The sequence below is a fragment of the Ammospiza nelsoni genome, chromosome 24 (assembly GCF_027579445.1).
Source record: "Ammospiza nelsoni isolate bAmmNel1 chromosome 24, bAmmNel1.pri, whole genome shotgun sequence".
Lineage (NCBI taxonomy): Eukaryota > Metazoa > Chordata > Aves > Passeriformes > Passerellidae > Ammospiza > Ammospiza nelsoni.
Window position 1 is genome coordinate 1,981,863 of NC_080656.1, and position 17,405 is coordinate 1,999,267.

The 17,405-nt window shown below is 50.2% G+C and overlaps 1 protein-coding gene across 3 annotated transcripts in view; it reads left to right on the forward strand.

Annotated features, from left to right (window-relative positions):
- Nucleotides 1-17,405, forward strand: part of KIRREL3 (kirre like nephrin family adhesion molecule 3) — a 413,001-nt gene that overhangs the window by 348,907 nt on the left and 46,689 nt on the right. For all 3 annotated transcript variants that reach the window (XM_059488439.1, XM_059488440.1, XM_059488441.1), the window contains 2 exons: nt 3,329-3,479; nt 10,477-10,582. In XM_059488439.1, the coding sequence (XP_059344422.1) occupies nt 3,329-3,479; nt 10,477-10,582 (257 nt within the window). The remainder of the gene's footprint in view (nt 1-3,328; nt 3,480-10,476; nt 10,583-17,405) is intronic.

Below are 17,405 nucleotides of genomic sequence, written 5' to 3' on the forward strand. Positions count from 1 at the left end.
TCTCCATGGCATTTTAAGCATTTTGCAGGGATGGGTTGGGAGGGGACATTTTTTGAGTTGGAAGTTTGGGATCTCAGAAACATTTCCCTTTTCAAGCTCCCTTTAAAATAGTTCCTCAATTTGCCTCTTTCTGATTTTTCAAGAGAAGTGAAACCCAACCCAGCTTTCCTTTGATCCAGATATTCCAGCCAACCAAAAAAGAAGTCCTGTTTGGGTTACTGACTGCCTGAAACCATTCACACTGAGTGATAATTTCTTTGTTACTCTGAATTTCCAGTCCACCAAATGATCCATATGCAGCCCCCTGCAATCCCAGCCAGGCAGCACAGAACAGCCACAGCTGACTGAAATCCCTCTGATCCCTGCTGAAGGGGACAGGGAGTGTTACAAGATCCTGCGGGATTTGGAGGTTTACCTCAAATAGGGGAAATTTTGCACAGACTTTGGGTTCACCTCAACCCCAGCACCAAAGTGGGGTGTTGTTCCCCAAGGGAAGAGCACACAGGGTGACAATAAAGCAAGGACAGGGCAGCATCCTACAGTTGTGTCCAGAGGTGGGAATGGAGCTGGGGAAGGGGCTGGAGGACCACGAGTGTCTGAGGGAGCTGTGGGGGCTCAGCCTGGAGAAAAAGAGGCTCAGGGGGAACCTTCTTGCTCTCCCTGACAGGAGGGGGATTCAGGGGAGGAGTCGGGCTCAGCTCCCAGGGAACAGGACAGGAGGAGATGAAATGGCCTCAAATTGTACCAGGGAATGTTTAGATTGGATAATGACAAAATTTCTTTACTGAAAAGATATTCAGCCATTGGAACGAGCTCTCAGCATGGTGGTGGATTCCCCATCCCTGGAAGTGTTCCAAAACCCTGTGGATGTGGTGGAGAGGGACGTGGTTTAGTGGGTCAGTGCTGTCAGTGCTGGGTAAATGGATGGAGTCAATCTCAGAGGGCTTTTCCAACCCCCATGACTCTGGGATTCTGGGCTGATTGTGGTGACAGTTTCTCAGCATCCTTCCTTGTCTCCTGTGCTTGAGAGGCACAAACCTGTGTGCATGAAGGCTGTGCCACAGTGACCCAGGGAAAGCTTTAGTCTTGGAATCAAAGAATCATTAAGGTCAGAAAAGCTCTCCAAAATCAAGTCCAACCATTCCCTCAGCACTGCCAAGGCCACCACTAAACCATGTCCCCAAGTGCCACATGCACACATCTTTCTGACATCTGTTATCTCCCAGTAAAGCCCTGTCTTACACTGTGAGGAACAAACTTGAAGGATAAAGATTTAGAAGGAAAAACTGCCTGGCAGGGTCAAAAATCCACAGTGGATAAACCAGAGAGAGGTCAGAGATCAGAGAACGATTCAAAGGCTGAAAAGCACACAACATCTTGAGAGCTCTGAGGGCTCAGCTGATCAAAGTCAGGGTTACGGGGTGACGTGACCTCCTGTAAGAACATGCAGGAGGATTAGGGGGTGGTAAGGAAGCTCTCCCAGGCTCCTGTGCTCCCAAAAGAGGCACAGCAGGGCACCACAGCTGAATTCAGATAAATCCAGGGAAGAAGCACGGTGCCAAGGCTGAGCAGGCAGAGCTGGTAACCACCTGTCTTGGTTTGAACAGACAGGTGTCAGCTAAAGAAGGCAGGAGCCTCCAATGAAATGGAAAATATAAACCTCCTCCCTCTGAATTATTATAATTTGGAAATTAAAGGGCTTTCAGGGAGAGATATGGGAGTAGGAATAACAGTTCTTTATTAGGGAAGAAAATTAAAATAAAATAAAAATGCGTAATACAAAACAAACCACTGACAAGAGTCATAACAGGCCCTGTCTCCCTGTGTGTCAGGGTGGTGTCCCAGCCCCATCCCATGGGGGCTCAGCCCTCCTGCAGTGCCAGCTGTGGCTCTGCTGCAGCAGGGATCCTGCACAAGGGGGGAGTTTTCCTCTGCAGCTCCAGGGCTGCTGCAGATGGGCCTGGGCTCCCTCTGGCCATGCAGGGCAGCACAAAGCTGCTCCTCTGGCAATGCAGGGGGCAGAGGCTGCTGGGGTGTCCCAAAGCTCAGATTGGATCCAGGGAGGAATGCTTGGCTCCTCCCCTGGGCGGAGCATCTCCCCATGGGATGCTGGGATTGGATCAGCCATGCAGGGACACTCACTGGCCATGGACAGCAGAGAATTAATAACTAATGGCCCATGAACAGAAGAGAATTAATAATTAATGGCCCATGAAGAGCAGAGATCTCCTGGAGGGAGGATTTGCTATGGGAGGGATAAAGAAAACTGCCCAGTGAACAGCAGAGAACTGCCCCACCTCTGACAGATGGTGAATAGAACACACAGCCCCATTTCCAGCCTAAGACACCCCAGGGTTTGATCTCTGGCTCCCATCAGTAAACACCTGAGAGGTGATGATTTACCATGGGCTGGGCCAGACCACAGCACAGCAGCCAAGGATCCATGGCCAGGGTCTGTCAGTGCTGCTGGCAGCTGGCATCACCTCAATGCTGTGGGAAGTGCCCAGGCAGCTTTGTGCACTCACCTGGCAGAAGATGACAGCAGGGTCACAAAGCCATTTGCCTCTGGCTCCCTCTTTGCTGGGCTGGTGGGTGAGGTGTCTCACTGGAGCTTTCCTCCCTGGCCTAGGCACAGCAGGGCTGCAGGGAAGCAGATGGAAGTTAAGTGCCCAATTCCCAGGGAAGTGCAGTGAAATTTATCTTTGTTATTCCCCCTGAGGCTTTTGGCAGATTCCAGCCATAGGAATTGTTATTGCAGGAAGCTGCTTGGCTGAGAAGCTCTTATTGAGCCTGGGGATGGGGAAAGGGCCCCTCTCCAGCAGGAAAGTCCTTTCTGTCAGATTAGGCCCTTTTTTCTGACCCAGAGATGGGGCAACTGAGAGGCGTTTTAAAAACTTTTATTCCATTTTCAGTCTCATGTGAAGGGTGAAACAATATAGATGTTATAATTCTCACCATCACAATCAGAAGCCGACTATTTCCCAATTACAAAACACTATAAGTGTTTCTTGGCCTATCAGCTTTAACCACACCATGCTGTAAATGCCTTAAGGCAAATCATCTAAAATTACCCCTTGTGGGCCTCATTACAGTGCATCTTTCATGGTTCTATTTCTCCACAGTATCTAGTTTTATTTGCAAGGCCACCCTTTGAAACTTGTTTCTAATTCCATTTCTCTCTCAACAATATCTGTCCTAGTCCATGGCATTTCTAAGTCAACATTTTTTATCTCAAGGTTTGCATACAGATGTGAGCGTTCTGTCAGGCTTTGAGAGTTTGCTATGAATTCATTTCCAACACTTTCCTCCTCCCTGTTTTCCCTGGCAGACACTCCTCCGTGACGGCAAGAGGGAGAGCATCATGAGCACTCTGTTCATCGCGCCGTCCGACATCGAGAACGGGGAGAGCATCGTGTGCCGAGCCACCAACAAAGCCATTCCCAGCGGGAAGGAGACCTCTGTCACCATTGACATCCAGCGTGAGTACACAGCTGGCTGAGCCACCCCTGGCTGCTGGGACACCCTGGCCTCTCTGCCCTCTCCAGCCAGGGCTCTGACTCCAGGCAGGAGCAGCATGATGCAACTGGGGGTTTATCTTTACTGGGATACTGGATGTCATGGTTTGGAAAGACAGGAGCTTGTTTAGGAAGGCAGGAGCCTCCCCTGAAATGGAGAATGTAAACCCTCCACACCCCTCAGAATTGCTATAAATTTTAAATTAAGGGGCTCTCAGGCAAAAAATATGGGAGCAAGAAATAACAGTTCTTTAATAGGGAAGAAAATAAAAGGATAAAATAAACAATGCAGTAAACCAAAACAACACTGACAGAGTCAGAACCCAACCTGACACCCTGTGGGTCAGGGTGTTGGCAGCAGTGCCATTGGAATTGTGGCTCAGCCCTCCTGCAGTGTCAGGGCTGGCTCTGCTGGAGCAGGGATCCTGGAGAAAGGTGCAGTCTCTGCCTCTGAAGATCCAGTGGAAGAGGCAGCTGCTGTTCCTCTGGGGAATCCAGTGGAGAAACTCTGCTGGTGTCTCAAAACCTCTGGATTATATCTGGGTAGCAATGCTTGGCTCCTCCCTCTGGGCTCACATCTCTGGGCTCACATCTCCCAATGGGATGCTGTAGTTCTTATCAGCCATGCAGTGACATTCAATAGTTGTTATCAGCAGGTGTCCCCTCCTGAGGGAGGAGTGGGTGTGGAAAAGATAAGGAAAACAGCCCACGTAACAGAATATAACTGCCCTACAGATGGCAAATAGAATACATCTTGCCTTGCAATCTGGGACACTGGAGTATCACAGAGCAAAGTCACAGCCAGGAGATTTAATGACCCCTGAGCTCCCTGAGGAGCACCCACACTACAGAGATATCCTGCTTCCCGTGTGTCCATGGATCTGGGCAAAGCAGCACCAGCTGCCATGCTCTGGGTGGCCCAGTTCTGCCCTGACCCAGGCCCTCAGGGGTCTTTGGAGCAGGGATGGATCACAAAGGTTTTGGGTGAGCAAGCAACACCTCTGGGCATGGCCAGTAGCAGAGATAAGTCCTGTTAGGATTTCTGGTGCAGAATCTCGAGTTTCCAGACTTACAGGCAGTTCAATGATACATTTTTTGTGAGACACCTGATCAGGACAGTGTCCCTCCCATGACACAGAGCCAGTCACCACCTCAGGGGACAGGGCTGTGGTCAGAACTGTATCATTCACCCTTACTGTAAATCCACAAAGCAAAATCTGCCATCTTCCAAAATTCACATTTCACAGGCCTCTTCTCTCCTCTGCAGCAGCCATTGCTCTTGGGCTCCTCCCAACCCCTTCCAGCCACGCTCCATTCACACACCCAGTTTCTGCAGCTGTATTTACCCACAACTTGCAAAAGCAGGATGTTCAATATTAGCATGCTAGCTGCTTTCCAGAGACCAATTAAAACTGGCAAACTCAACTGAACAAACTCGAGCACAGCAGAAAATTCACCATTTAAGACTTCCAGATTTTGCTGCCGGAAGATTACCAGGCTCTTGGGTTGCTGCCTGCGTGTCCTGACAGAACTGGGCAGATAAAATGAGATAATAGCTTGGGTTATTTCACAGCCAGCAAACAGCTACAATAGCTGGAGACACACTCACACAAACAACATGGAGCAGAGACATCATTACACCAGGGCAGTACAGTGTGGGCTGGAGACGTGAGCTGAATCCCCGAGCCGCATGGAATCTGCTTGGGAAAGAGAAAAACCCAATAAAGAACACCAATTTCCACTCTGAGCTATTAAATTCTCCATGCTGTGAATATAATAACAGTAATATTCTACCCAGCTATTAAAAGTATGTTGTTTTTAATGGTGGCTAATGAGGATATCAATTTTCCAAAGCTGGATGGGTGATGGGAGAGAAAAATACTAAGATGGATTAACCAAGCTGAGGTGGGGTGGATTTTGACCTGGATGCAAAAGCCTGCTCTAGCTGCATCTAGTAACTGAATCATGGCATTGTTAAGGTTGGGAAGGACTTCTAAGATCATCAAGTGAAACTATTAACCCAGCTTTAGCTCATGAGGTCTCACTCCCAGCCTTGTAGACAACCAGCTGCATTCACTTTGCAAAGAGCTAAAAGTGAAAAAAAGCAAAAATTATCTGGACCACTCATTTTTTCCCTAGGGAATTAGGGAAAAAAATATTCTGTGAAGTCCTGCTCATGGGTCTTTTTCCAATTTCTAGCAGAGAAGCAGCACCTCAGGGAGAGAAAGATGTGGTTTCTGGAGGAATAAGGAAAAGCAAGCAGCAGCTGTTGGCTGGGGAGCTCTTCCCAGCCTGGCATGAGCTGCAGCATCCCCCTGGACCCCTCCAGCTCCAGCAGTGCAGGTTGAATTCACACCATAGCAAACATCACCCAGCTGCATGGCTTGAGAGGTGGCCTTGCAAAAAAATCCAAGGGAACCAAAAATAATACTTCCCAGGAAGCAGCAGCCTGGTAAATCACTCCTACCGCTTTCTTTCATTTTCTTCTGCAACTCAAAAGAGCATCAGCAATGCTCACAGGCAGCAGAGAAACACCAGTATGGAGGTTATCCCCAGGAAGGGTGTGTGTGTGGTGGGAGAGATTATCCTCTTTCAGCTGATGGAAAATTGAAGTTGGGGTCCCATCAATCTCATGCCTGACCATGATAGCAGCAATGAAGGAGCTGAGTCATAAAACCCTCCCTCCCAAATATATAAAAAAAGGGGGGCTTGGTAGAAAGAGCAGGAAAAAACCCCAGTGCAGGCTCTGTAATGGAAACACTAAGCAGCTCCAGCTGGAACATCTGTTCAATGTGATTTCCGTTCCACCAGCCACATCAAAGTCAGCCTCCTGTGAGTTATGCGTCGAACATCACAAGTGGGATTAAAATCATGTTTAATAGTTTGATATGCCATAAACTATTTATACCGCAGGAGCCCAGTGGCTCCATGGAAATGCACACCCAGCGTGCTGGGATGGGGAGGAGCAAGGTTATTGCTTATCCAAAGCCATTGCTCCAAGCCTCTGCACACACATGTGCAGATGCTCATTTTTACACCTTTTTTTGTCATGGCAAGAAGGGATTTGGCTGCATCTGTATGTTTCTGGAGGAGGTGGGAGGAGGAGAAGGAGAGTGGAGGGTGATGAGGGGCACATCGCTGTGCTGGAAGGTCTCCTGCTGGGTTTATCCTTGGAGCTTTGCAGTGTTTGATTCCCTTTTGTGCTTCCCACTGGGGAGTGGAAAGCCCAGGGCTGAAGTGGCACCTCAGCCTTAGTGAAGAGGTTGGGAAGGGCTTGTCCAGAGGGAGAGGAGCACAGAGAGGGATCTGCACCAGCAGGGCAAGGGCCAGCACAGCACCTGCAGCCCATGGAGCTCAGCCTGCAGCCGTTCCTGAGGTGCTCAGTGGGAACAGTGGGAGCTGAGGGGTTTGCCAAGGTGCTCAGGGGGAGCTGAGGGGTTTGCCAAGGTGCCTCCCGGGCTTCAGGGCTGCTCAGGAGTGATGCTGGCCCTGGTACCTGTCTCAGTTCCCGTCCCCACAGCACCTGCACCAGCACTCACACCCTCTCCTCCCGCCGCCTGTGGGCTGGCTCTATCTCATTCCATCATTCAAATTCATTACAAGAAGCCAGGCAGGAATTATAATTGTAACTGAGTGGAATTACATCCTGATGAGTTACAATTTGTGTCTTTTTTCCCTTTAAAATGCCCTGAAACACAGTGGCACAGGCAACCCACACTATCTCAGCACCCACAATACTCGAAAGCCCAATCCCATTTCTGAAAGGAGAGATCAAAGACTTTAATTCATTTCCTTTGCCTTTTTTTTTTTGTCTTTTTAATTTTATTTTTTTTTATTATTTTGAGTGCAGGAGGGAGCTGGGCTCATTTTAATACAAAGAGGTTCCTCTCTGTAAATCGTAGGCACAGCTCCTAACCCATCAAACAATGGGGAAGCTACTAAAGAGAAGTGTGATTCATACTTAACAAAGGAAGGTGATTAGCTGTTGTTGTCTAACAATAGGGAAGTGTCAGGATGCCTGGGAATGAATTAGGAGCCCGCTATACATCTCTGGGCTGCTGTGTCAGGGAAGCTCATTTATATTCCCAACTGCGCCCATCTTTATTGTCATTTGAATTGCACATTTTAAAATGAAATTAGGGTAAATTGAAAATACCTATAATTTCCCCGTCATAATTTCCCATCAGGAAGGCAGGTGGCTTTGCTCACAACAAAGCCAGGCTCCGGCTGGGTAAATACCGCGGGGCGGAGGAGAAGGAGGCTCTGGAGCTCTGCCGGGACTCTGCCTTTGCTTCTCCCCTCCTGCCCAGCCCAGGTCACTGCCCAGGCCACCTCCGACCCTCTGCTGTGTCCCCGAGCTGTCCTGGCTCCTCGCAGGGCTGGAATAACCCAGCCTTGCTGTGCAGGCCGTCCCCACACCAGTTTGCCCAGTTGGAGTCCACACCCTCCAGCAAAGGCACCGAGCAGGTCACCCCAGCAGGACCTGACCTGAGGGTGCTGGAGGGAGAGGCCAGCAGGGAAAAACCATCCCTGGAAAACCAGGACACCCCTTGGGCATAGCTGGAGCCGTGGCCCCACAGCAAAATTTAGGAAAGAACCGATAAAAGCAAGCAGGAAATGGGTGAAATGTTCAGATGCAGAATATCCAGAGCTGTTTTAATTTTTTTCTGATGACTGAGGCCTTCAGATTTAGGTTTTAAGCACGGGACCTTATTTGGGGGCAAAAAGCAGAAAGAAATGGCCTTGTGGAGGGTTTTTTTGGTGCCTGGAGACCAGCTGTCCCATGGCAGAGGGACTTGGGGCTCGTCACCCATCTGAGGGGCTCTCCTGCCCTTGAGGTGGGAGTCTGCTGCACACATGCAAAAACACATCCTAAAACAGGACATGTTACATGTTCAGCTTTCCCTGCTGCCTCTCTCCTCTTCCAAGTGTCCAGTGCTGACCCCACAGCCAGCCCAGGGCTCTGGGATGCCCCAGCACACCTGAGGCCAAGGGAGGTTGTGGTGGTGTTCACAGGGGTCTCAGGATGAGGGAAGAGACGAGGATATGACTCCGTGTTTCAGAAGGCTTGTTTTATTATTTTAGGATATATATTACATTAAAACTATACTAAAAGAATAGAAGGAAGGATTTCATCAGAAGGCTGGCTAAGAATAGAAAATGAATGATAACAAAATCCTGTGACTGACCAAGACAGTCTGGACAGCTGACTGTGATTGGCCATTAATTAGAAACAACCACATGAGACCAATCACAGATGCACCTGTTGCATTCCACAGCAGCAGATAATCATTGCTTACATTTTGTTCCTGGGGCCTTTCAGCTTCTCAGGAGGAAAAATTCTAAGGAAAGGATTTTTCATAAAGGATGTCTGTGACAGGAGGTGCCCTGGACCAGGGGGTACCACCCAGCTTCTCTGCCCCCTGCTCTGTCACCTGCAGCCTTTCTCCATTTTCCAGCTGGGAGAGGCATTGCTGGAGCACTTGGAAGAGGAGAGAGGCAGCAGGGAATGCTGAACACATTACATGTCCTGTTTTAGGATGTGTTTTTGCATGTGTGCAGCAGACTCCCACCTCAAGGGCAGGAGAGCCCCTCACCTGGGTCAATGAGCTCCAAGTCCCTCTGCCATGGGACAGCTGGTTCTCCAGGCACCAACAAAACCCTCCACAAAGTCATTTCTTTCTGCTTTTTGCCCTCAAATAAGGTCCCATGCTTAAAACCTAAAGCTGAAGGCCTCAGTCATCAGAAAAAAATTAACACAACTCTGGCTATTCTGCATCTGAACATTTCACCCATTTCCTGCTTGCTTTTATTGGTTCTTTCCTAAATTTTATTTGCTGCTAAAGCATTTAGATGCTTCTCATGTAAAAAGGAGGAGAGAAACTGAGGAGCAGCTGGAAGACTGGAGAGCCTGTGACACCAGTAAGGCCTTGGCAGAGATGATTAGGCTGATGAAAGAGCAGAAATGCCACTTTAAAGTTAGAGGATAGACAAAAAATCATTGTTATACAGCAAGATATTAAACTGGAGTGTCTCAAAGCAGGCGAGTTTATGTCCTTAAATGAGAATCAGAGCCAGCAGTCACATTTTCCAAGTGAAATGTTACATCAAATGGTGTCTGTGGCTCTTCTTCCTGTCTTATTTGCTGAAGCCCTTCAAGAGAAGAGCAGCGTTCGTGGCATCAGCTTGTCTGACAAACCTTATATGGCTTTAAACTGAAAAATGGCTTCCACTGCCAGAGGACAGGGTTAGATGAGATCTCAGGAAGAAATTCTCCCCTGTGAGGGTGATGAGGCCCTGAAAAGGTTTTCCAGAGAAGCTGGAAGTGTTCAAAGCCAGGCTGGGCAAGACTTGAAGCAGCTCGGTTTAGTGGAAGGTGTCGCTGCCCATGGTAGGGTGTCACAGACATCTTTTATGGAAAATCCTTTCCTTAGGATTTTTCCTCCTGAGAGGCTGAGAGACCTCAGGAACAAAATGCAAACAATGGTTATCTGCTGCTGTGAAATGCAACAGGTGCATCTGTGATTGCTCTCATGTTGGTTGTTTCTAATTAATGGCCAATCACAGTCAGCTGGCTTGGACAGAGAGCTGAGCCACAAACCTTTGTTATCATTCTTTCCTATTCTATTCTTAGCCAGCCTTCTGATGAAATCCTTTCTTCTATTCTTTTAGTATAGTTTTAATGTAATATATATCCTAAAATAATAAAACAAGCCTTCTGAAACATGGAGCCAGATCCACATCTCTCCCCTCATCCTCAGAACACGGTCACAGTAGGGGATGGAACTGGGTGATCTTTAAGGTCCCTTCCAATCCAACCCACTCTGGGATTCTGTGATATCACAGCTCCAGGGAGTCTCAGTGCTTTTGCCGGGTTTCTGACAGCCTGAGGAGCTGGCAGGCAGCGGGCAGGGGGTGTCCCAGCTGTCCTGGGTGTCTCATATCCTGTCTCTCTTTGCAGACCCTCCCCTGGTGAACCTGTCCGTGGAGCCGCAGCCGGTGCTGGAGGACAACACTGTGAAGTTCCACTGCTCTGCCAAGGCCAACCCTGCTGTCACCCAGTACAGGTGAGCTGGCACCCCTCAGTGCAGCCCTCTGCTGAGAGCATCTCGCCTTCCCGTCCAGGTGACCCAAAAGAGCTCAGCACCCCTGGCTGTGGTTTCTGGTGACCCTTCCACCTCCTCCTCCTGTGTTTCTCCCCCCTTGGTGCTGACATAACTGGGCAGATAAAATGAGATAATAGCTTGGGTTATTGTGGCTCATCCCCAGGGCCTCTGCTGCCCCTGTAACCATGGCTGGAGCCAGCCCCCCTCCCTGCTGTGGCAGGGTCCCTGTCCCCATTCTGTGCTCTCTGGTGCCACTCTGGCCTCAATGGTGCTGTTGCACATGGAGAGGCTCCTCTTCTGCCACTCACCAGGTGTCCGCTGCCTTCTACAGCTTTCCAGTCAGGGATTCATGGGCACCTGGAGTGGATTAAGAGGCCTGGCACTGAGCTGGCAGAGCCATCTCTTTGGGGACACTGGGAGCAATGCACACCGAGTGAAAAGCCTATTATGGGAGAATTCGTCTCCCTTTTTTTGCACACTCTTTTATGATTTGAACAGAGCAGCTCTGTCACCATCTCCGTGTAACCCTTAAGCAACCACCACAGGCCTCTCTGTGCCCAACATGGTGGAGCTGAGCCCAGGAGGGGCCAGAGCAGAGGTGCAGGTGCCAGAGGTGTGAGGGGACACATGGGATGGGATCTCCATGGGATCTCTTTGAGTGGGACATTCTCCTGGGTGAGGGGGTCACATCTGCAGGACACAGTCTGCAGTGCCCCTGCACAGGCCAGGGTGAGCTCAGAGCAGGGCACAGGTGCTTGAGGAGATGTGGAGCAGCAGGAAATGTGTCTGGTTTTGCTGAGGGAGATCTGGGGTGCAGGCAGTGCATGGGGTCCCTGCCAGCCCTGAGCCCCTCTGGGTCCTCTCTTCTCTCTGGTGACCTGAAAGAACAGCTGGAGCTGTGCCAGGAGAGGTCTAGGTTGGATTTCAGGAAAGGCTCTTCCCCCAGAGGGTGCTGGCACTGCCCAGGCTGCCCAGGGAATGGGCACAGCCCCGAGGCTGCCAGAGCTCCAGGAGGGTTTGGGCAGCACTGCCAGGGATGCCCAGGGTGGGACTTGGGGGCGTCTGTGCAGGGACCGTGCTGGACTTGATGATCCCTGTGGGTGCATCCAGCTCAGGAGATTCTGTGATTCTGTGAGTGCAGACTCAGGGACTGATGGGCAGGAGAGCAGATGCTGTGCCATGAGCCCTTGGCTTTGGGTGTGTCTCAGGGCCTTTCTGGTCACTGCAACCCCGAGAACGTTAAAAGTCTCTTTCCCCAGCCCAGCGCTTGAAGAAGGAGTCAGAGCTCTTCATTTCTCGGTCTCAAGGTTGTTTATTGTATCTTATTTATAAATAATTTTCCCCTGCCCTGCTGAGGTCCATCCAGCAGGACAGTTCCAGGCACTCTGCCTCCCCTGGGGCAGTGTTATGTCTTTATACTAAAATCTACCTGTACAATGTTTACAATTACTTCCCAATACCTATGTTAGACAGTGAGCTTCTACTGTAAACCAATCTAGAAGTGCCACCATCACAGCAGAAGATGGAGGCCAAGAAGAAGAAGGAGAAAGGCTGGACACACCCAGATTCCTCCATCTTGCCCCCTGAACCTCCCCATACCAAAAACCCTAAAATCTACTTTTCCACCTTGTGATAAATTCATTATCATTGTACTTAATTTGTCGTGGCTTGCTGATCTTCATCTAAGGTTGATAATTTGCTCCATGGGTCATAATCAAACCCACAGGTGCTTTGGGCTCCGTGCCAGGGTCTCTGAGCCCCCTGGCAGGGTCTTGGCCGTCCTGGACTGCCAGAGGGATGTTCCGGGTCCCCACAGGTGTGAGGTCTCCTGCATCAGCAAACACCCCTCCTATCACAGTTTTTTTTGTCTAAGCAGATAAAATATGGCTCTGGGAAGCAGGACAGGCTGTCAGCACACTTTGGGAGAAAAGAGCTTTGTGTAGCAGGTACAGCCCTGTCCTGCCTCATCCATCAGCCACTCACCCCTCCTGCCTGGAAGGGCTGAGCATGCACACACAGGCTCGCCATCCATCCTACCTCTGCAGAACCATCCATGGATAATAACAGGAGGCACCTCTGGGGACAGGTACCATGACCTTCCTCCTGTTAGGCTCGTGCAGCTTAATTAGTACAATCAAGTTTCTGGGTAGGATCTATCCCTTCCAGCTGGATACCAGCACAACAAAGCTATAATTGTGTTCCTGGTTACACAGAAGAGTTATTAATTCAAGAAGTCAATTAATGTCAAAGATACAAATAGCCCTGGTTTCATATTTATAGCTAGAAGGAAAACAAAGTGCATGGCAGGCTGGGTGAAGGACCCACGTGGTTCTTACCCCAGGACTGATTCTGGTACAAGGCAAAACAACCATCTCTGGTCAAGGAAGCAGACATGGGCAAAACCCTGGCAAAACCCAACAAAGGGACCTTCCACATCATCCCTGATCCCAGCTGGGCTGATCCCTTGTGCACTGGAGCAGCCTGGAAGGCTCCAGTCCAGGGTTTCCACTTCCTTGGACAGGGACTATGGAAAAGAGGAATGGCTCCCACTGCCAGAGGGCAGGGCTGGATGGGAGATTGGGAATTGGGAATTGTTCCCTGTGAGGGTGGGCAGGCCCTGGCACAGGGTGCCCAGAGCAGCTGGGGCTGCCCCTGGATCCCTGGCAGTGCCCAAGGCCAGGCTGGACAGGGCTGGGAGCACCTGGGACAGGGGAAGTTGTCCCTGCCATGGCAGGGGTGGAACAAGAAGAGCTTTAAGGCCCCTCCAGCCCAAACTGTTATGGCATTCTGTGATTTCCCTTGGCTGTTTCCACCCTTGGGATCTATGCCCAAGCCAAGCTGAGCTGATATTCTCCACCAAGCAGAGGTGGATCCAACACTCCTCTCCCGTCTTTGCTGCCATCTCGGTAGAACAGGTTTTTGCTGTCCCCCCTCTGCCCTCTTCCTCCCTTCTCACCCATCCTGAGGCCACAGGTCTTGTCACCCTTCCTGTCCCCTGAGCCTTCATGATTCTACTTTGCTTCAAATGGCTTTGGGATTCATTTAATGATAGACTTTACTCTTAAAACTAATTGCATGTTTTTTCAGGCTGTGCTTTCCCATAAAAAGGGTTCGGGGCAGGGAAAAAAAGAGGCATGACAAATTCAATCACTTTGGATTTTTCATTTCTTGAGTTCCCTTAGCATGTAAACTTCGCACAAGGCTTTTTCCCTACCACTGTGACAAGCAAACAGGACTCAGCAGTGCTCGCTGGGGCTTCCTTCTGCTTAAAGGCTCTGATTGATGAAGGGGGGATTTGTTTCCCTTCCACAAGATCCCAAAGCTCTTCACTATGTAAAATTGGCAGATGTTCCAGCACTCAAGCTTGGAGCCCTCTGGAGTGGGTCAGCCAAACAAGGAGCCCCCCGCACCTTGACACTGGCCAGGAGAGAAGGATGGGAACTGCAACACTCCAGGCCTGGGACATCTGGAGGTTTGAGAAGGAGAACATGAGCTTGGTGCCATCCCCAGGACCCCACCACTGGTGAAAATGAACTTAATTCTGCCTTAAAAAATCAACAGGAAACATGATTATTTTTCCCCTCCTTGGGCAAGGACCACTCTGATGTGTCTCCTATGGCTTCCCTCATGCTTGGACAGAGATCCCAGATCTTCAGACAATATTTATTTTTAATCCCCCCCCCTGGGGGGATTAAAAATAAACAAACAATATGTTTGTCAGTAAATAACTCTGAACAGAAAGGAAGAATGTTTAAACAACCTAAATCCCCTTTTGTGGCCATAAATCTACAGCCAGCTTTGCAGGGCCATCCCTGCCACCAACACAGCAGCAAGCTTCACCTTGCTGGAGTTTTTGAGGAGCCAAAGGTTTTGCATTGGGGTTGCATCCTGGGTTTTTTTTCCCTGGGAAAAGCACATGAGGTCCAGTATCCCACCCATAGATGTTCCCTTGGGAAGCATCCGTGAACCGGGCTCTTTGTCAGGATGAAGCCACTAAACCACCTCTGTGGTCCTGCTGACCCAAGATTTTAAGCCCAGACCCCTATTCTCTTAGTTAGGAGGGCAAGGGAAAAGAAACAAAATTCAACACAATTTCCCAAGAGATGAAAAGGCCCCTCTGCCCCTACAGAGAACGTAGTTTTGATTAAATTGAGCTGCTTTTTCCTTAGGAAGTTTTCTTCATTCTCGCTTATATAATCACACACAGGTCGATTTTAATGCAAGAAAAACTTGGTTGGAAAAGAGACCTCAGAGCAATCCACTCCCAGAGCCAGAGTGGAAAGTTACAGCCTGCACCTTGTCTTCTCTTCTGAAGGCAGAGGGGTAATGGCATTTTCTCAAAACTGACAGATTTTCACAAAATCTTTGGCCTCAGTGGCATTTTCCAAGCAAGAACCCCTCTTCTCTAAAACCTGCTGGCATCTCCTGATGTTGGGAGGCAGGCAGGGCTGGGGCAGGGCTGGAGGCACAGCTCCTCTGCTCCTTCCCCAGCTGAGGAGGCTGGAGCTGAAATGCCAGCCCCTTTCCCTTGCTGGCAGCAGTTTCCTGCTGAGGATCAGCATTTCCCCACGGAGGTTTGTGTGCCCACAGTGTCACTTGGGCTGTCACTCACTTTGGACACAGAACAGGCCAGTGGCACTAAAAGCAAGGGGAGGGCAGAGGCTGGTAAGGTGTCACAGTGATCCTGAGCAGGGGGTTCTGGCACAGGGTGAATTAACCCTCTGGCAGCAGGGGTTTGCTCTTTGGATGTTTTCCCCCCTTCCATATACAGCAAGCTTTGCACAGACACATCCTACAGCTTCTGTAGGGTCTTATACCCATAAGCCCCTAAGGTGGGATAAACCCATCTGGCCTGGGTTTATCCCACCTCTGTCAGGTTCATCCCACCTCTGTCAGCTGAGGTTCCCTTTGGAGCTGAGGAGCAGCTCAGCCCACTAAAACCTCCCTGGGTGTTGCCAGTGCAGCATCCTCCACTTGGAAAAGGCTCAAAGGGGACCTGAGCTCCTCAGCAGCGCTTCCATGGATGTGTCCCCATCTGCTTTAGCACCATGAACATAGGGCTGGAAGCCCAAAGAGGCTCCCTGGTGTCCCAAGGGTGGCAGGGGACCACATTAACCTTTTCTCTCCCCTCCCCTGAGGCACTGCCAGCCCCTGCCAGCCCATTTGCTGGCACAGCATCCCAGTGCCAGGCTGGAGCAGCAAACAGCTCTGGTGCACATCCCACCTCAACACCCCCGCCCACACACCTCTGCAGCTTCCTGGACAGCTCTGGGATGGGGAGGGGAGAGTTTGGGAATTTACAGGCTTTGTTTTGCTGCAAGCACACGGGCAGGAAGGGGAAAGGGAGAGTAATTAGCTGTCGCCGTTGTTCTGTACCTGCGATGGCGGTTGAAATTAATGGGAAGCAGCAGAAGTCAGGGCGACGTGAACCGACTCCCAACCAGGCCTCCTCTTTGCTCCCTTCAGATCTCTCTATTTGCCAATCTTCTCGCGGCTTTTGATGTCTGTTGTGTGTCTGTGGGGTGTTTTTTTGCTGTTATTATTTATCACTCGCAGTGAGAAAGAGAATCTTTAAAGTGGCAGAAGAAAATGGGAAGGTTTAATATTGCAGGAGGCAGAGTCCCTGAGCATTTCGGGCTCCTGAGCTGATGATTATTTTTGTGGAGCGATGGGGAGCTGGTGCAGGCAGGGAGGGCAGTGATACCAATCTCATTCTGTGCATCCACACAGAGCTCTTACCCCCAGGGCTGGCAGAGACCTTTGCAAATAATGTTATCTTTGGTGGCAGAGGGAGACATGTGCAGCCACCCTCCAGCACCAGCTGCAGCTCTGGGACCACTGCACTTTCAAAGGAAAGTGTGGGACTGACAGACAGACACATAGACATAGCTGGGAAGAGGGAGACAGCCCTCCCAGCTGCTGCAAGGTGTTGAGCACAGCAGTTGTGAGCAGCTCCTCATAGCTGAGGGATGTTGCAGAAGTCCAGCAGGTGCTACAGCAGGAGCAGAGGTCAGGAGGAGCCAGGGGACATTTGTTTGTCAGCCACCCAAGCGATGGTGCTGCCCCACTTCTTCCCATCCCACGGCCAGACTGGGATCACAGCAAGTGCAGTCCAAGCAAATTCCACCCACCCCTGCTGCTGCCTGAATCCAGCTCTGTGAGTGGCAGCCCCACCATGCCCCCGCTCCTGCTGAGAGCCATCCCACAGCCATCCCAAGCTCAGAGCCATCCCACAGCATGCCCTGTGCTCACCTCCTCGTGCTTCCCCCTGAGCACTGTTTGTTTGTTGGCTCAGGAAGGCAGGAAAGCCCTTGCTCAGTAAATACTGTTTTATCTCTGAACAGCAGCTCGCTGTCGCTCATCAAATATTAATCCAAACTCAACTGCTTCTTAACAAGGTTTTCTTTGAAGGCATTGGGGCTGGAACACACCTGGTGGGAGGCAGTCCTGGCTTCCCCCTGGCTTTGCCCAGGGAAAACAAAGGGACAACAACAGGGAAAAGCTCCCTGGTCTGGTTCCTCCACTCTTCTCCATAGGATTGGCATTTCCCACCCAGCTTTAGGAAAATAAGTGGATGAAGAGCCCAAGTGCCTTTGGTGTCTCCAAGGTTCATACATGCCCAGGTACAGGTTTGGGGTGTTTTGGCTGCTGGCCTTGGGAAAAAAAAAAGTGGCAGAATTTTGTAGATACAGAAAGATTTCACCTGATATCAAGGAGCTGTGAGAGAGAAAGAGAACATCACAATGTGCATCATCTGTGCTCTGCCTTACACTGTGCAGCTTGG